Here is a 20158-nt window from a genome sequence, read left to right as displayed (position 1 = left end):
AGTATTAACAGTGCTGGTATTTCGCAGCAATGATTCCACAGATTTCCCAAGTTCTCTCTTTCTTGAGGATCTTTACAACTGCAAAGAAAAGAAATGGCAATACACTCCTTCTCCTCATTTCAAGTGTATCAGAATTGTTGTGATAGGAACCTCAGAAGCTGGATTGACTGAGAGGGATTTCCTTCACAGAGTGCTTTCTTTTGTCAGGAAAAGACCATTGAGCGTTTAAAGGAGCAGCGTGACAGAGATGAACGAGAAAAACAGGAAGAGATCGACAACTACAAGAAAGACATTAAGGACCTGAAAGAGAGAGTCAGCATTTTACAAGGAGATCTCACAGAGAAAGAGGTTGACCAGCAGCACGAATCTATTGTGATGGAATTATTTGTTGTCTCTGTGTTACGTTTGAGTTGAAGGAAACTGTTCCTTTATAGTAATTGTCTTCCAACAAAGCTGATCTGGTACATCACTGGAGAATTTGCAAAGCATCAGTGTTTCAGAACCACCTTTTGAGGGATAGCAGCCATCCCCTTGTTTGCAGCAGTTAATCTTGTTAGTGGTGGCTGGCTGCTGGTCAGTGTGGCATTGACTGAGCTGTGCTGACAGACAGGGAAGGCTGGGATCAAGCTTGTCCCTGTCTCAGTGTAGGGAGGAAGGAGCAGAATTGATCACAGCTGTGGGTGCCAAAGCATGAGGATAATGTTTGTTCCTTTATGCAAGCAACACAGCCAGTTCTTTAGACTCTCGAGTATTTTTTTGATTAATTAGGTTGATTGTTGGTAATGAGCCAGTTGGCTAGACAAATTACCTTAATTATATTGGAGAAATATAAATGTTCTCTGTTCCTCTCTTGTGTATTTGCAATCTTTTTTCAAAACTCAGTCAAAGTAAAACAACACAAAAATATGTACCCAGAAAGAATACTAAGGGTTTGTCTACATGGAAATCAGCATTTGACAGGAAAAAAAAAAAGCAAGCACAAAAATAATATAGAAAGAATGAAGTTGAGATATCTTTTGTAGTAAGGTGGCATGAATCAGTTTCACCCTGTGGAAACCATATACAGAAATGCTTTCAACTGTCTCAGTGGCTAAATGTTCTAACCACAAGATTTTAATCTTAAATACAGTTTTAAGAGTTTAAACTGATTTTAAATATGGTTTTATTGAAAACCAGTTTTTCTTAAACATGACTCTCACTGGAGCACAAGTTCCAGTTTACAGAATTGTCCATCTTTAAAAACAATTTTGAAATTAATTTAGACAAGGTTTTATTTTTATCCTGAAAGCCTGAATTAATTCAAGCTGTCTTAAGTCAGAGACACAAACAACCTGAAAAAATGGTTTTAAATTAGATCCTGAACATAGTGTGAAAAAATAGGAGGAAAATAGAAAAGAAACTAACTATTGCACTTACTTGATAATTATTTCACATCTTTTAATTTAGACATCATTACTGGATCTTAAGGAACATGCTTCATCATTAGCTTCATCAGGACTGAAAAAAGATTCAAGACTCAAGACACTGGAGATTGCATTAGAACAGAAGAAGGAAGAATGTTTGAAGATGGAAACACAATTGAAGAAGGTAATCTTAGTGCATGTTTATGTGTGTTGTAAGCATACAGTTCTAAACACATTGCCCATGTGTGCAAAGAGAACTTGGGGTCTTAAGAGCAAATTCTTTGAATTTCTTTTCAGCGGTAACCATGAAGATGTGTCCATGCAAATCATATTACAGGCTAAGCCTATCAGAAAGTAACTTTCAGACACTTGTGCTAAATTTGGATTTCACTTACATGCAGTAGCAGTGCAGTTGGCTTTTTTATTTACAGGTACTAAGAGTTTGGGGCTTAGTCTGCTTCAGTGCAGCTTGTAGCAGCTTGTGGTATTAAATTGATGTGACAGCTGAAAAAAATAACAGCTGAACATTTCACATACCAATTATCAATGCTTATAGGAGCTAATGTGATAAATTCAGGTGCAGGGTTGGCCCTGCAAAAAAGCAAAAAACAAATGAAAAGAAGATGCCACCTGTGAAGTGTGTGATTTTGAGTCATCAGTTCAGACCTGTATTGAGTTCCTGTTGTGTTGGTGTTACTGCACCTGAGAACAGTGTAAATGAAACTCTGTGCATGCATATATATAGACCCATGTTTGTCCTGCTTCATTCTGTCTGTTTCTGAAGGATCTTTCAATTCTCTGCCATGAATTGCAGTTTCACCCTGTGTTGCTGATAATGAGTTGACAAATCTATTGTAGCTAAGTTTTGCCAGAGATGGTTAGAGCATCTCCTCATCCAAAGAATCTACCTAAGTCATGGTCAGGATGGTTTCAGTTCTACAACCAAAATAATAACTGGTAGCCTACCAATACCTATGTGGAGTAATTTCCAGTTACTTGAGAAAAATAGTTAACATTCATTTAAATATGTTTTATACCTATAGTAAGTTTACATATTTCTTTAATAACTTCTTTTCCAGCTGTTTCCAATTCTTTCGTGGGTTTTATTGTAGCTTGCACAGAAGCAAAAAAATTATTTTTAAAGGCTTTCACTTTTTAAATGCATTGCAGATATTTATTCAGGCAGTTTGACATTTTCAAGACGAAATAAGAAATAATTATGACAGATAATCCAGCTCCATTTTAAGCTTCTAAAATCTTGTTTTTACACCTCTGCACTGTTACCAATTGCAAATAAGTTTCAAATTGTCATAATTAACCTTAAAACTAATGGCTACAAAAGAGCATTCAGTATAAAACTAAATTAGAGGTTCATTCTGTTGAGGTTTATTACATTATCTTAGTGCAGATTTGCATGAGACACATGCAGGAAGGAAGTTCTCCTGCAGCTCCTTAGGAGTAAATGGCTGAAAGCTTTTTTTTTTTTTGGTTTCTTCCCTCACAGTTTGAATGGAGATGTGTCTAACATCAGTCTTGCTTCCCTTGCTTCCTATTCCCAGTGAGCACTTTGAGTACTTCCAGTCAGATCTATGAGCCCCAGAAGTGAAGTAGCTGGCGGGAGAGGCTGATCTGGACTACTGTTGAGCCATTAAATGAAAAAGACTTTGGTAGTCCTTGCAAAAAACTCTTTCTAACCTGCAAACAGTGACCCTCAAAGGAATCATGAACCATGCAAGCTTCCCTTTCTTCTGTAAAAGGGAATTAACTTTACACTAAACAAAAATATTAACCAAGCAGAGTGCAAAGGTGCTGAAAAGTTGTTGATAATTTATTTTAGTTCCATGTTACTCTCCAGTGTCTCCCATGAAGTACCCACTTCTTGTTGCTATTCCTCTTTTCACCGATAAGTGTTTTATATTGATCTTTGGCTTAGCAAAAACTGCAGTGTTTTTCATATTGGGGTTGTTTTTTTCAAATAATAATACAATGGTTATGCAAATTTGTGTGCTTAATGTTCTAATTATTCTATATACACTGCCTCTGTGCTCAGTTGTCATCCTGCCAGCAGGAGATGCAGTGGGAGATTCTGAAGGCTGAAAGCAGCTCATAAATCCCTGTTGAGTTTACATGGTGTCCTGTCTTCATTTTGGCTCAGATGGAATCATTAGAGGCAAATAACACACAGGACGTTCTTTCTGTGAAGTGCTGTTATGCTCTGTGGTGCTTTTTCTTTTCTTTAGGAAAATCTTTGTCCAGACTACTATTTTAATGTATTAGTTTTATAGTGAAAAAGTTTTCCTTTAGTTGTTGTTCTTCAGGATACTCTTTTCCCAGCATTTTCTGTCTTGTCTTTCCCAGCCAGTATACTTTGTTTCATTTTGTTTTTTCTGATCTGGGAGAGACCAACTAATATTAGAATTTTTTTCCAGGAAAGATGAGTGGACTTTTGTCCATCTTCATTTCCAGTGCATAGTTTTTCTCCCTATAGATATACTCCTTATTTTTAGGGAGGAAAGTCAAAACCATGTAATAGACTTCCCCTTGATGCAGTTCTAGGAACTTTTCACCAGAAAAAGTTAGCAGTGATTCCCTGCCAAGAAAATACCTCTACCTTCAACAGGCATACTCAGAGGTTGTTTTTTGGTCTTTTTTTTTTCTGCTGTGGTGTTCTTTCTTCAAATTCAGGAGGATAGTATCTTTCAAAAAACAAGAAAAAAAGACTTAATGAAGTGTTGATCCAAATTCTGTCTTTCCCAAGAGTAAGCCTGGCTAGTCTAATACAGACTCTGCTGCTTTTTATTTTGTGAACATGGATTTTCTCCCACAGCTGAAAATATTACTGATAATATTGATAGATAAGGCTGGTTTTTGTTCTCAACTGATAATTTTTTTTTTCCAAGAAGGGATAATAAATGATGCATTCCACATAGAAGGAAAAGGCTGCCAGGGAAATCAGAATTTCTTGTTACAATAAAAGCAAAAAGGAAAATTGTGTTCAGCATTCAGATAGTGTCAGTTACTGATAGTGTCAGTTTCTAAACCATTCAGCTGACTTGAAATTGATACAAAGGAAGCACTAGGAATTGAAGTCCTTCTTAATCTGTGAAACTCATCTGTAAACCCAAACAAAGAACTGCATCAAATATGTGGGGGCTGGACAAATCTGTTAAACTGAAAAATTCAGGATAAAATTTGGGACTTGCATGAGGGTAACTCTCCATGTTTCTCATGTTCCAGAAGCTGGTTAGTAATGCATGCTAAAACCACTAATTAAGATTCTGTCATCTTAGTAAATTAATGTTGCAGTTATTATTTTAAATTCTTTTCTTGTTACATCTTTTCTTTTTCTCTCTCACACTGTTCCTATCCCAAATTTTCTCCATCTTTTCCTATCTTCTTTCTCCCTTTAGCACCCTGAAGTTTTATTGAGTCATCCATCCAAGCTAGTAAGTTCCCTGGCAATCTGAGGGGCTGTTGCCAGCACATTTAATTTTTTGTGTTGCATGTGTATTCACCTCTGCTTTTATAGTTGGGCCAACACAGAGTGTATTGGTGAATTCCTTTAGTATAGTGGGTATGGACAGCATGGATGCAAACAAAAAGCAGTGGGATGTCAGACCAGTCATGTTCCAAAAAAGCTTTCTGAGATGTTTTCACTGTTTGACTGCCTTGGCCTAACTGCATTTTTGTTTGGACAGCTTAATATCGTGTCTTGTGTTTTGTTTCCCTTTGCTGCTGGTGCTTGAAGTGTCCTGTAGCTTTTCTGTCATCTCCATTGTCTGTGCATTTTCAGAGCAAGAAGGTGGAATTTCCATGCGAATCAAGCTTCTTGTGTGAAAGCGTTCTGTAACACTGGGCACAGCAGCACAGTAGAAATAACAACTGAGTTGCAGCGACTGAAAGATTGCTTCAAATCTTGTGTAACCATTCAGCTCACTGGTACTATGTCAGTTTAATTTTGGATCCTATTTCCAGCCTCCTGTTTGATGTCAAAGAGCACTCCTGTCAAGGAGTGTTTGTGTAATATCTTGACACTGTAAATTACGTAATCCAAGGTGGTTTTCATCAGAGATTTCTTTTGTGGCTCTGTGCATAAAAAATGGTGTTACAGAACTTTTCTGATACCTGTGTTACTCTTGGCAATGTTCAGGGTAAATGGAGTTGTCTATCCTGACAATCATTGTCTGAGAGTCAGAAAATTTCTGGGGCTTGCAATTGTTCCATTTTTGTGGCATCCCATATCAGAAATTCTTCAAACCTGGCTAAATAGTGTCAATAACGAGTTGAGAAAATGAGATATAATACAAATAGATTGTACTTGGTGCAAATAGGTAGAAGAATTCGTGTCAGGAGAGCATATTCTCTACAAAATCTTTAATAGCATGCAAACTCATTACTCTGAAGTCAGAACACAGAAGATATTGAAGAAACTGTGTATTTTATCCTCCAGTATGATATAGCAAACACACAGGATAAGGTACAAGAGGTTTTATGAAGACCAGGTTGGATGGGGTTTTAGTGGGAGGTGTCCCTGCCCACAGTAGGGAGGTTGGAATGAGATGCTCTTTAAGGACCCTTCCAACCCAAACCATCCTACACAATTCTGTGGTGGCTTTTAAGGTTCCTTTCTGATTACCTCAGCATCATTTCATGTAGTGGAAAGTTGGAGATGCTTTCTCCTTGATGTTCTTATAGCTGAAAAAAATTACCTATTCTACCCCTCCCAGAAAAACTTTTGAAGATAGCACTCATTTTGAAAAATGAAATATTCAAAATTCAGGAAATGGTCAATATCCCACTGTGTGGTCTTTCTCATTTTTCCTTGTGAGGTCATTTGTATAGCATTTCATAACTAAATTATTGTCTGCTAGAGTCTTGCTGTTTTCAATATTGCATGACAAATGCTCCAAGAGTGAGCCAGATATACATGAGAGATGATAATCATCCAGAGAAATAAGCTGGTAAAATGCTTTTTTAATAGCAGGAAAGCATTGAGTGAATAAGGCAGGATACATTTCCATTTTGCTTTTTCCCCTGCACAACAGGTTTAATAATGCATCCTCATTTCCCACTGGTGGTGTTAAGGAGTGATTAGTTGTGATTAGCATGACAGAAAGTGTCGTGGTGGGGGAGACAGAAACACAACAGGACACCAGGGTTTCATGGAGCAGGGAGAGTTTTTTGGTACCCACAGCTCTTTATATGGGCTGTTCCAAAGACTCCACATCCAGAATTGGTTGGCTATGATTGGTTACCACCCAGCTCACCTGGCCAGTGGATACCTGCTCATGTTCATGGTAGGGGTTGGCTCTCTGTAGCCAAACCCCTCCTCCTCTTATGAGGCATACAGACCATCTGTGTGCTGTCATAAGAAAGAAAATTGGGGAATTATTTCTTTTAATGTCACGTTGCAGACAAGAATAAGCAGCTTATAGAGCCGTACATTGAATATCCAAAAACTGGTACTAAATGTCTGTTTATTACTTGTGTCCTGATTTTGTAAAGCAATGGTCAGGTGAGTAAGGGCCAAATCAGAGGAGACAGGTGGGGGGGTTAAAATGGATTTACAAAGAGAAATGTTCTGTGGGCATTTCCCTCCTGGCTTTGCCCACTCTGTGCTGGGCTGAATCCAAAGAGAGCAAGTGGTTTGTGTTTAATGACATCTCTGGGAACTTGTATATCTCTGAAGAAATCACTTTTTAAAGTAATGGAAATTGGCCCTCTTGAGGTGTCTTCCTGTCTTTATGATTCTTCATAAAGAAAATAATTTCTTTATGAATCAGTTCCAACGTAACACTTGCTTATTCAGTGTCGAAAATTTGCAGATCCATTAACAAAGACCAACCATGTAGCGATGGTTAAAAGACAGCAAATAACTCTCTGTGACAGTCTCAAGTTTACAGTACATAGTATATCACAGAATTTCCTGAGCCTTTTACTTCCATTACTGCCTTTTCAAAAAGCTTTTTTACAGTTTGGGGTGTGTAAAGCCTTGGAACTAAAGGAGGAAAAAGCCTGATGGTTTTTTAGATTTACAATTCAGTTAAAACTAATAAAGGCATGATAGAAGACAGCACAAATGTTTTATCAGTTGAATTTCTGCCTTTAGTACAGAAGATGGGTAAAGTGTTTGTCTTTTGCAGTAAATAATCATAATATATTTTTGTATTTGTGTGTGCATTTACTATTTTTAGGAGACATGAGGCTCCCTTGGAGGTAGGAGAGTGGATTAAAATGGGATTTCAGGTTTTTGGGAACTTTTATTTCATGGCCAAAAGTTCTTGGCAACACTTATATGTGAAATGTTAAACTGAATTTACTGTCTCAATTCATAGGTAAAAGTAGAAAGTGTTTGCTGTGAGTTATTTGCTGTTTGATTTAAGTTAATATTTTAGGAATATTGATTTGGAGTCTTGGTCATAATGTTTGGAATTTTTATTTACGTTTTAGAACCTTTAAATTAGGTCTGTGCTATTGTTATGTTCCCTGTCTCTGGCACACTTTAAGCTGTGTAAGATTATCTTACCTCTTAAAAAAGAGGGTTTTGGCACGACAAATATCAACTTAGAAAATTCTTTTTTGTGTGTTTTGTCTTCCACTCCTCTCCATCTGTAAATATTGGTTATTTCTATGAAACATTGGTCATCTTTGTTTTAGCTGTAGAAGTTGGCTTTGTCAGCTGATTTTCTGTGGAAGCAAGAGAAGTTGGAGTACATTTATTTTGTTGAGGAACAATCACTCTTTCTTATGTTCTGTAGGTACCTGAAGCAGTCACCCCATCACTTAGCACTTTCCAGATGGGAAATGAGAGCAGGGAAGCAGAAAGCTGTTAAACCACCTCTTCCTTTATAGTCCCTCTTAAAAACTGGGAGGACATAGCCAGAGTAGTAAACTTAAACTATTCTCTGCCCTGAGCCACTTAGAATTTGAAACTGAATTCACACTGGCAAAGATTAATACTGATCAGATGAGCTTTGCTAATAAAAGCAGAGCTCAAGAGGGTGCTGCTTTCCAGAAATGTGGCTGTTTCTTATGCATCAGTGCAGAGTGAAATGTGTGAGTTTGGCTGTGCTCTTCAATTCACCTGTTTGATACCACACAGGAGCACAGAGAGCTAATGCCAGGGTCAGGAGTAAAAGCTGAAGGGTTTAAAAGCTTCTGATCAGGTAATCTCAGTGATCTGCAGAGATGAGAAAGAGCACTGTTCCCTTCACCCTCAGCAGGCTGCTTTCTACATTTATTTAATTTTTGTCATACTTCTTTTATACACTATCACATTTGTTTGTAACTATATTAAAATTACAGATTTACAAATCCTGTGCCAGGCAGAGATGGAAGTCAAACCTATGAAGTAGACTTCTTATAGTCTCTTAATGCAGGAGAAACTATTGGTGCATTTGTCACTTTAGATGTTGATTCTGCTTCAAAAATGAAATTACTACTTATTTTGGAATTTCTCTACACCTTTGATGGGTGGGGCAAGTTGTATATGCATTTTTTTTACTGTGAATGTAGGAATTCATTATTTGTGTTTTGCTTTTTGGTTAAAGGAAAAAAACCCAAGATTAATTATTTTGCTCAGGGAAGGTAGCCAATTTCATCTGTTCCAGATCTTGATGTGAGTTTGTGGGAAAGCTCTGAATGCATTGGTTTTCTCTCTTATACAATAAATGAATCCAGTAGGATTTTAGATACAGTCATGAAACACGTATTTTGTACAAAACCCACAAAATGGACCAAAGTCACTCAGTCAGTAACTCACAGTGCAGGAAGTGGTCTCCAGTTTACAGCATATCACATAACATTCTCTTTGTGTTAGGTGAAAGTATCCATACTTATGTGCCTTATATACAAATAACATGTGTTACATGTCTTAACCAATAATTTATGTCCTGTAAATAGCTCTTTGGTTCTATAAGAACCAGACACACTGACTTGTTGTCTAATTCTCTAGAAAAGAAAATTTATTTCCTCTTCTCAGTAGTGTCTCTTGGGTTGTTGTGGAGATGCTTTTATTAGCAGAGTGAAATAAATCAGGACTGTTCTGACAGTCAAATTGCATTAGGTCTTATAACTTCTTTTGAATTAGTGAGTTTAATAAGCCAGGCTAACAGCCTAACTTTGTTTTCTTTGAAAAGAAGTTTCTTGATTATCTGATCATGTATTTTGGATGACTTTAAAGAGCCTGGAGGAGTATTTGTTAAACAATTTGAGATGTTGGAAACATACCTAAGTCCAGTACAGAAGAACTCAGGCTCTGTCTAGTGAAAACCAGACTTGACTTAACTTATACTCAGTGTCTCTTAGGAGAATACTGATGCCCTCAGTTGATGGATAGGTGACCCCAAAAACAGTATTCCCAATTCCCTGTTTTTGGGAAGGAAAGACTGGAGGAGGTTTTTGAAATTTAAGGTGTAGTTGAAAAGGAAATGAAATAAAATATTTCAGATTTCCTCAGGCTGGAAATCCCAAAAAAAGCATTTCAGAAACAGCCAGCAATGCTGGTTGCAAAGCCAAGTGTGTCCCCTGGTGCTCCCAGCTGCTCGTGGGGCTGACACACTTGTCAGTCTCCCTGCTGCCACCTCCTCCTGGAGTCTGCATCCTCCTGGCAGGGCATTAATTACACTTCCACTTGCTGTGGGGAGCCCTTTCCAAGGGTGTGTGATTTGGGGTGCTCATGGGGCAGCAAGGAATCTGGAAGCAGTGACAGCCCTAACTCCAAAAGGCTTTGCGAAGCCTCACAGGGATGCACTTGTAGCCAGAAGCCCAAATGCAGGGTTTTCTGTTTCACAGTTCAGTGGCGCAGGAGTGTCAGATTTTTCTAGAAAGTCACTCAAAAGTAGGGAGCCTTTTTAGTGTTCCTAATGCATTACCTCAGGAAAGGGTTGGTTCTAATCTTCCATGATTTTTGGTTATTGGGCACCCTTGCTGACATCTGCCTGGGAGGCCCGGGGCATTTTTTTCTAGGATAAAATACTGTCCAGCCTAATCAGCTTTCTGGAATTGTTGTTTTTAAACAAAAGAAAGCCACAACAGCTTATTATTGACCCTCAGACAAGAGCTGCAGGGCTAAGGCCCTGGAACATAAACCTTTCCTTTGTTTGGGAAAACCAGATCCATCCCAAGGTCAGTCCCATTAAAGACAGGCATCAAGACTTTCCACAGTCCCATAATACTCTGCTCCACAAGTCTCCTGGATTCTACTAGAATGTGGCCTTGGCTCTAAAGAAACTAATTAAAAACTAGACACTTCAAGGCAAAAATGTTGGAGTCAATGAATGGATATTTTCCTCCAGTCTTGTTTTACTGAATAACTAAACAGATTTAGCCAAATATAATTTTGCTATTTGATTCTTTGGAAGCAGCAGCTTTCTGCCCTGAGTTTTTTACTGCTGTAGTACTCTCCAATTACCTTTAAAAGCAACAGAGTCCCATACTATCAGATCTAGACTTAGTGTGCTTTGGAGCAGAACATTGGCAGCTTGTAAAACAACTTTCCACAGCTGCACACAGAGAGGAGAAAAGTCTGTAGTCTTATTTTCTGGTGTAGGTTTGTTTTGAGAAGAGCAAGGCCTGCAGGCAATCCTGATGAGCTCCATCAAACTTGCCATTCACTGAAGCAATTTTGAGCAATTCTGAAATAGCTTTAATTGATATCAAATTGCAGTTCAAGATCCAAGAACAGAGGAGCAGCGTGAGAGAAAAAGGATAGTCCTTAGTCTGCTGGTTTAACTTCCAGCATTAAAACTGCATTCTTCCTGTCTCTTACATGCATGGGAACTATTGAATTAGGTTTGCTAATAAATTTGTGATTTTTGTAACAAATCAAGCCATTAAAAAACCTCCCCAAACAATCAATTCATTGGGATCCTCAGTCCAGAGGTACTTTTTGTCCCAACAGCCTGACTTGAAAAATGTATTTCCTAGATAACTAAGCAAAGATAATTTCAGTAGCCATGCTCATAAACCCTGGTCTGTGTGGCTCACAGAACTGGCAAGGGCTTGAGCACATCAGCACCATTTGTGCAAAGGTCTGACACTTTGCAGAGTGATGTAGTTATTGAAGGCTGTTACCTGTGATTTATTTTTCTGTTTCAGATTAAAAGTCATGTGTTCTTTTAAGCTGAATTTAAAAAACTAAATTTGTTTTTCTGCAGAGTATTTCCCCATACTTAAAGATAGCATAGGCTATTCATATTCCCGAGTAACAATTAATCTTGCTGTTTTGAAATAGCGATCTAGATAGCACCTTGGAACTGTCACAGATGACATTTTGGGGTTGTCAGAGCTGCATGTGAATGAAGTGGTGTTTCTTGCCCCTTTTTCCCCCAGGCTCACGAGGCCACCCTGGAGGCCAGGGCCAGCCCCGAGCTGGGTGAGCGCCTGCAGCAGCTGGAGCGGGAGGTTGCGCGCTACCGCGAGGAGTCCGGCAAGGCCCAGGCCGAGGTGGACCGGCTCCTGGAGATCCTCAAGGAGATGGAAAACGAGAAGAATGACAAGGATAAGAAGATAGCAGAGCTGGAAAGGTGAGGATGGTGTAAAAGATAAAAGAGGAGCAAAAAAAAACCCGCATTAGTATGTTAGCGATAAGTTGTTTTTCTTGACTTAAAAACGTTAAGGTGCCTGTTTTGGAAAAGATTTTTAGAGGCTTTTAGTCTATTTAAAATTTTTCTTTCTTTGGTCCTTTATTTTGCTACATTGTTAGGAAAAGGGTGTCTTACCATCTGCTTTTTCTTACCTGGCTACTCAAAAATAGGGCTGATAGGTAGAACTAGAAGGGTAGATAGAGATATAAAGGAATGGCGAGCGTAGGAAATCCTGCAGAAATTTTGGTGTGTTTGTAAAAGAGTTTTTTGTTTTGATACAATAAATTCCTCAGACTTGGCTTTCACAGAAACAAATAAGAAAAATGCCTTTTGAAAGTTTGTGTTACTATTTACTGACATTCTTCAGGCATTGCTTTCACAGAAACAAATAAGAAAAATGCCTTTTCAGAGCTTTTGTTACTGTTTACTCAGATTCTTCTGACAAGTGGTCTCATAACTCAGTGCTGGTAGGGATACAGGTAAACCTCGGCCCAAGTGAAGCCTGATGAGAGATTTGCTTTTGTCCAAGCAAAATTTGATTCAGCACTTTTCAGCATTTTCCATCTTTCTCTTGGAGCCAGGAGGCTGAAGACTATAATGTCCCTAGAAAAAAAATGAAATTTATTGTGATTCCATGACGTTTGAATCACAAATACAAGTAATAGATCTTGTGAAAAACCTGAGTTAGATTCTATGTTCTGTCATTTTCTCATCTTACTGTGGGCCAAGAACAAATTTCTGGGCAGTAATACCTGTTTGGGGTTTTTTGTTTACTTTACCACTCCCAACTTGGAGCAGCAAAATGGAAATTTGATTATTCCCATTTGCCTTGTGCCAGAATAGTTCTTCTGTCTTTTCTCTACTTAATTACTCTACCATTTAGTGTCAGGAAGATTAGGGCAACTAAGTGGAGGACATTTCAGGTTCTGCAATCAGTGGTTGTTTTTCATGGCTTGTTGATTGTCAAATTATGGGTCCCTCTGAATGATTTGAAAAACTCTTTTCTAAGGAGTCCATTCTCTTTTCCTTGACACGTACAGAGCTCTGGAACAGTTCAGTTTGCCAGCTAGGCTTCTTCTCTCTTTGTGACTGTAAGCAGCATCCTGATGGTTTTCTTTAAGTTGTTTTATGTAACCAAAATTCCTCATACCTGTGGCATAAGCTCAAACACCCAGGAGTGAGGATATATTCTTTTTTAATGTCTTCCCTTTTTTCCTAAGTGATGCATTGTTCAGCCCATTGGTATATAATGTAATCAGCAGAACATTCAGGCAATAAGTTGACATTGTTGAGTGAGTATAGACATGAAAAAGCTAAAAGTCATTTGTTTGTGTGATTTTTTTCAGTCCTCTTGGGGTCCCCATCTCTGGTGTGGTATTTCCCATGTCATCCTCTTTAGGACAAGCAGGTTGACCAGGGAACAGGTACAAGCAGCAAACTTCTATCAGAACTAAGATAGGGGGAAGGAATATATTCATTGTGTGCCTTAATTGGTTTTTTTTCTTTGTGGACAAGTAACTACTGTTTAAGAAAAGAAAGTCAGAAATAAGCATCATTCCTCAGCCTGATTCCTAGAGGAGATTAAAATGGCAGGAAGAGAATTCTCTTAAATATGATTTTAATGCAAGCTGACTTTCTTATTACATTAGCATTCAGAAAATAATCATGATTTGACTTGCAGCATCAAAAATTGAATAGTCACAAGTGTCCTATAAACAAAAAAGTTTATAGTCTGTGAAGGAACAATAACAAAGAAAAAAATTAGGATGGATCTCCTTTTATTGATAGAAGCAATTGCACCATCTTCAAAGAGTTAGAAAGTTAGTTAGTTTTTCTTGGAAAATATGCACTTCTAGACATCTGCAAAGCAGTCATTGTTTTTCCTGTTACATGATAGTTTCTTGATGTTTCAGTCACAGACTAAAGTCCTACCATGAAAATGTAGAACCCCCAAATGAGTAGACATCATTCTGTAACAATTGGGTAAATGCTTTGTCTATTCAGTTTTATCCATTCCTTCTTAGCACATGATTGTCAGTCTTACAAAAAATCGAGTGGTCCTCTTCTCTTTTTAACTTATCTTTTCTTCCAATACTGAGATAAGATAGAATATGTTTTCTGTTATTTCTGTTAATTAGAATAGGTATTTTGACTATGTAAAAGAAAAGACATCTTTTGTTATCACGTGACTGTCAGCAGCCAAATAAATCAAGGGGAGGAGAAAAATCTAAGAATATTCATTAAGTGGAAATAGAAAAAGTCTTCATGATCTAGAGATCTAATGGTGAATTAGCCAAGTATCAGCACCTGAAAGGATTTTTCAGGTGGAACTGTAATATAAACACAGGGCTGGAGAAAGAGATAGAAACTTCCAGATACTTTATGGTGAGGTTTTTACTGATAATTTCTCTTTCTGAGTAATTGTATTTGACCTTTGTTGTTTTCAAGTAGTCCCCCAAAGAACTATTCCCTGAAAGCTTTCTTTCTTCTTGGGAGTTTTTGCACAAAGCAGAGTTTTTATCATGCCTATTTCATGTATAGGTTGGTCCTGTTTTTATCTACAATGCTTGTTTATAAAATATTCTTTCGTGACTGAACCTATATATCGAGGCATGTTACATGCATGTTTTAGAGCTAGAAGAGTCCTGCTTTTAAGGGGAAAAAAATAGATAATTTTGCCGTTTAAAAGCCTTTCCTGAACTGTGGTCCATGCAGAGTGAGGTAGAAATTTTCTTGTCTTTTAATGCTTGTACAGCTGATCAAGCTGTGTTGTGCAAAGAAGAGCCTTAGTGCCTGCAGAAGCAATTGTCAGCAAGCTAAACAGCAAATATTGCTGTGCCTGTCAGGAACAGTCAGTGTTCCATGTGTAGCAAGGTGAGAAGAAAAAAGTCCCATACAGAGAATAATTGTACTAAAAAAATGGGATTTTTTCAAAAGAGAGTTTCTCCTCCCTGTAGTTTTCCCTCTTGCTGGTTCTATGTGACAGCTAGACCATATGCTGTCAGGGAGAGAGAAAAGGTATCACAGTTTCATCCACAGAAGAGATGTGTCACCTGTTAGGGAGGTGTGCCCAGAGGAACAGAGAAAGAGAAAGGACAGTAAGGAGAAGAAGATGAAATTAAAAGCAGAAAACTGTTCTTTTAACCTTTTCAATGCAGGCAAAGCTGCCTTGTGCTTAAGGTAACATAATGAGGAAAATGCTTCCACTCTTCAGTAGGTGTTGCAATTACTGACTGGAGACATTGCTTTTCAGATGAAAGATGTTAAAAGAAGTGTGTTAATTAAGGTGCATGCTATGCAAAAGTTGAAAAATATTCTAGATTCAACACAAAAATATATATATACATATACATATATTTTGATATGAGCTCATATATGAGCTCGTGGAAAGCACAAGCTCATTGGTGTATATACTCTGTGGGGAGGATTTTGCCTTTTCTTATGGGAAGGTGGGCCCTAAGTCCACATTTCTTCTGTGGGTGTACAGCCCCATAAGTTTTATTTGTGCCCCCTACTGTGGTGGTGTAGAGGTTTAGTAGCTGTCTGGTTATTCACTTCCTTTGTAACTAACTGTTTGCTTTTTGTACTGCCATCCCATAACCTCCTGTCTCTCTGTAACTTTTTGTTTTGTGTTCTGTTTCCTCCCTTGCTTTTTCCTCCCCTGTCACCCCTGCTCCCCGAGTCGTGTTGTTTGTTCTGTTCTGTTTTGTTCCCGGGGGTGTTTGTGACTGTGCCTTTCCTCAGAAAGCGCGGCTCCCGCACTCCGCACCCTCCCTGCCAGGTGTCGGTCCCCGCACCGCAACACCTGGGGGGGTTTGTGTGGGACTTCCTGGGAAAGTGAGTGCCCTCAAGGCTTCTGTTTCCTCCTCTGGGCTGCAATGTGGCCTCTGCTGCTGCTGCTGTTTGGGGCTGCTGCAATGCTGCTTCTTTCCCTAGGTCAAACAGCACCTGCTTATGTCGAGTGCAAGCGCTGCTCGTGACCGCAGTCCAAAGGAAGTTTGCTGCTGTTCTCTCTGATCTAAACCTGACAGAAGCTGTTGCTTTTTAATTGTTTTTCTTGCTGTGTTTTGCCTTTGGTTCTAATCTCTGCTACCTACTTACCTGCCTGAACCAGCTAAAAGTCAGTGTTCTTCAAGTATTCTAAAATGTGTCATTGATAGAGGTCAGTATTTATCGGTTTCTCTGGGTCTGGGTTGAAGGCACTTGAGACAGTAATTCATGTTCAGACTCAGGTGTTGATTATTTCTTATCAGTAAAACAGTCTGTGAGTTCAGCAGCAAGGCACAAAATGGCCAACAATCTCTTGTTACAAGGTCTTTTAAGACTGAACTATCCAATGAAGAACTGACACTGAGATTATTTTCCCTTTTAACCCAACAACTGGTCCCAAAGAGCACACAATGCAGAATTTCTGCCCAATTACAAAATGCCAACCAAACTGAAGAAGAAGGATGAAGAGGAAACCCAGGACAAAACCCTGTGCCCTCCACCTTGCTTCCATCCACAACATACTAAAAATCCCAAAACCTAAATTTCTCACCAAGTGGTACACCTACACTACTCTCTATAATCTATTTCACACTTTTGTGGATTCCAGTCTATCTTGAAGTCTAGGAAACTTTCTCCATGAATGAGGGTCAGAGTCAGTGCTGCCCTGGGGATCAGGGCACCTCAGAGCAGACAGAGAAATATTCCCTGTGTCCTGGGTTTATGCAAGTATTGACTTATTATTGAGTTTTATTGTGATGATAATTCATACAGAGAATAATTTATACACAGCCTATACAGTAACACATCTCTATTGGTGTGCACATATTGTGCAAATGAGAAATTTGTCCTTGAAAGGTGGCAAGAAGTATATCTGTATATGTTTCTTCAGAAGAGAGCACTGAGTGAATATATATGGAAGTGCTAGTTCCAGTTGTAGGCTTAAAATTGATTTTCATTTGGCACACTCACTAGATAAGATAGGTAGTTCTTGCAAGGACACAGGGCTTGTTTTTATTCCTGAAGGAGATTTTGCTTTGGGAGCAAAGGAAGACAGCACTCAGCTGTGGAATACCAGCAGTCCTGCTAAGGACAGCTGGAATTAGTGGCTATTTTAAGAAAGAGAATTTGGAGAGTTTTCCTGAAAAGAATTTAAGGATGCCCTTTTGAAGAAGAAACCTTCCAACTTTTGATTTGTAGCAGCCAAAAGGTATAGTCCTCATCTTAACTATTTCTTCCCAACAGTAAATAAAAGAGTAAAAAACATAGGGGGATCTCAAAGGAGTGCTGAAAAATGTGGACAGTAGAATGCAGAATATCTTATTTTGTCTGTCTTTAAGACAGATATGTTTGTGTAGTGTTCTGTGAAGGATAGATGGAGAGAGAAATTAGCTGTATTTTCCATCAACTTTACAGTTTCCTAGAATAGTGTAAAGGAAACTACTAGTAAATTATGCCCTAAGCTTAAGTCAACAGTTTGAAGCTGAAATACTTCTTTTCAAACTGCTACTCATACCTTGGAATAATTGTCTTTGGTTTTCAGGTTTGTTGTTTCTGTGAATTTTTAAATAGTTTTTTATAGCATTCCTAAGCAAGAACCACATCAAGGCATATAAATAATTTAAAGTAAGAGATATGGTGTAAAATTAAAGAAAGGTGTTTATAAAGTCATAATCATCACCATTAAAGTTAACCTTGAGAGATGGTGAGGCTATAATTCTTTATGTGTCTTAGCTGATTATAGCCCTCCAAAAATAAATTGAACTCTGATTCAGGCATTAGAAAACCTGAAACAATTAAATATTATTTTAAAATGCTTCAATCTATTTTGTTGCCATAAAACATAAAATCAAATGTATTTATGTTACACTTGCATGGTATTATTACAAGGCAGAATCTGTTGTTGTGTTTTTCATCTACTTCTCTCAAAAATCTGTAGCTTAAGTGAACATTAAAATTCTAAGGTAAATCATTCAAAACTTAGGATATTCTGAGATTGCCTTATAATTTTAATTCACATTTTATGTGAAATGATACACGCTTTACCATATATGAACAATTTTTTTCTATAAAAATGCTGCCTTTTGTGAAGGACACAGCTGAAATTTTCCACAAAAATCCCTGGTTAGGTTGAACCTGTCATGGGAAATAGCAGCACAACTTTTTCATATTTGGCAAGCAACTGAGAACTGGGTTTTGTAATGGAAAGAAGTGGTCAGGCCCATAGTTAGTCCAGCTCCACCTCTGAGCACACAGATCTGTTGAATATTAAGATTTTCATAATCTCCCAGCTAGGAAAGGAAGAAGTAATTTCTTTCTTCTCAGTCTTGCTTTATCTTCATACAAGATCAGCATTACACCTGAAGTCCTGTATCAAGTTTCAGAGGAGGAAAACACAAAACATTTCATATCAACATAACTTCTTTAAACAGATAAGAATAAAAGATGCAGGCACATTTGCTTACAGGTATTTAACTTAAGGCATTTGAAAGTAGGCTGGTTTTCAGAAAGTGTCTGCCCTCTGGAAGTCAAGCTTTGTTACCAGACTCACTAATCACTTTTGAAACCTACATCTAAGCAAGGAAAAGAAAGGCACAGGGACACTGCCAGTAATTGCAAATCCATCTGTAGAGAGCAGCAGGTAAAAACCCCATCACAGTGATTTTATGGTGACTCCTCAATCCATCCTCACCTTTTTCTTATAATGGGATATCCTTCTTCAATTTCTTCTTTGTTTAGCTGTCCTTTATTTCCCATTCTTTCCCCCTTCCTGTATCATTAAATCAAGATGGTTTTCAAGCACTCCCTCTCATGCCTGTTATCTGTAATGAGTATAGGAGTTGTCATCTGCCTTATATTGTAGCAATAAGGGATTTTATTTAGCAGGTATCTCCTAATCCAGCTGCTAGATCATTAGACTGTAAGAGCTGTGATATAATTAAAATAATTATAAATGTGAGGAGGAAGAGCATCATGGAAATAATGAGCCAAATCTGCATATCAGTTTCATTGTTACCTGCCTTTACTACATCTCTTCCAAAGCTGTTTTGTAGCTTTGTTTCAGTCAATATATTTGAGCAATATGGGAGTATCTATACTCACAACCTGGTGTGGAAGGAGTCAAAAAAAAAAAAACAAACCACCAAAACTGTCTTTTATACAACTAATATAGTAGAACTAAAAGTGTCAGATCCTAAGCATTGTCTTGGAGTACTGAAAGAGCAAAAGGAATATGCAGTAATTGCCAGTAATTCAGTGAAATCGTAATTTTAGTGCTCCATTGTGGCCATCTGTGGCTGGGTTTGTGCTCTTAGATCCATGCACACAAACCTTCTGTCTGTGCCTCTCCATCTCTTCCCCATCCCTCTAAATACCAACCTAAGAAAAAGACCAGCCATCATTCTTTTATCAAGAAAATCTGTCAAAAGGGGTAAATAAATAGCCTCTCTGCTTTGACAGACACAAGGAAGATCAAATGCCTATTGTTCCCTGTCAGACTGCTTTGAAGGGATGGCAGGGTAATAAATATACACAATCACTCACTGTCAAACAAGGGGAATTCAAAGGTTGACTGAAAATCATTACATAAACTACATCCTAAGTACATCTGAGACAAATGTTGCAGGCTCATCCCACTCCCTATAATACACAAGCATGTGGAAAAAATTGTAGCTGGAATAACCAACAGCTTTTAAAATAGAGATTTCTTAATTAAAATGGTTGAGCATTCACATCTCATTTTTTTGATTTGCACCCAGTGATCAGATTAAAGTCAGCTCTACCTTTACAATTACCAGGATGGTATTTTAAAAGAAAGTGGGGGGTTTCTCTGGGGCTGCCAGCTGGCATTACAATTGTCTTGTCTCCCTGTGTGACTGTTGCACCGGAGCACACAGTAAATGGGGCTGGGCAGGAGCGCTGCTGCTGGATCTTGTAAGGAATGCTGCAAGTGCGTGTTCTTGCTTGAAGGGAAGGAGTGCAAACTGGAACTTGTGGTTCTGCTCTGTAATGAGTCTGTCTCGGTGTGTATCTGGTCCTGCTTGCTTGGGGCTGCTGCCTGGGGCAGATGCTTGCTGTGCTCCTCTGTTCAATTTCACTGATAGAGCCCATGCACTGAGGCTTCAGCTCCAGTCCATGGCACATCTCCATTGGCTTCCCAACAGCTGGCAGATTGAGGTGTCT

The 20158-nt window shown here is 38.4% G+C and overlaps 1 protein-coding gene across 8 annotated transcripts in view; it reads left to right on the top strand.

The window, feature by feature from the left end:
* Positions 1-20158, top strand: part of ERC1 (ELKS/RAB6-interacting/CAST family member 1) — a 267802-nt gene that overhangs the window by 103763 nt on the left and 143881 nt on the right. For 4 of the 8 annotated variants that reach the window (XM_058022065.1, XM_058022068.1, XM_058022063.1 and 1 more), the window contains exons 9-12: positions 208-348; positions 1447-1587; positions 4814-4849; positions 11736-11929. In XM_058022065.1, coding sequence (XP_057878048.1) covers positions 208-348; positions 1447-1587; positions 4814-4849; positions 11736-11929 — 512 coding nt within the window. The remainder of the gene's footprint in view (positions 1-207; positions 349-1446; positions 1588-4813; positions 4850-11735; positions 11930-20158) is intronic. The other 4 variants (XM_058022071.1, XM_058022067.1, XM_058022070.1 and 1 more) reach the window with 1 other exon arrangement.

Source organism: Melospiza georgiana, chromosome 4 (genome assembly GCF_028018845.1).
Source record: "Melospiza georgiana isolate bMelGeo1 chromosome 4, bMelGeo1.pri, whole genome shotgun sequence".
NCBI lineage: Eukaryota > Metazoa > Chordata > Aves > Passeriformes > Passerellidae > Melospiza > Melospiza georgiana.
Note: the sequence above shows the minus strand (reverse complement) of the source record. Positions and strands in the feature narration are given on the sequence as shown.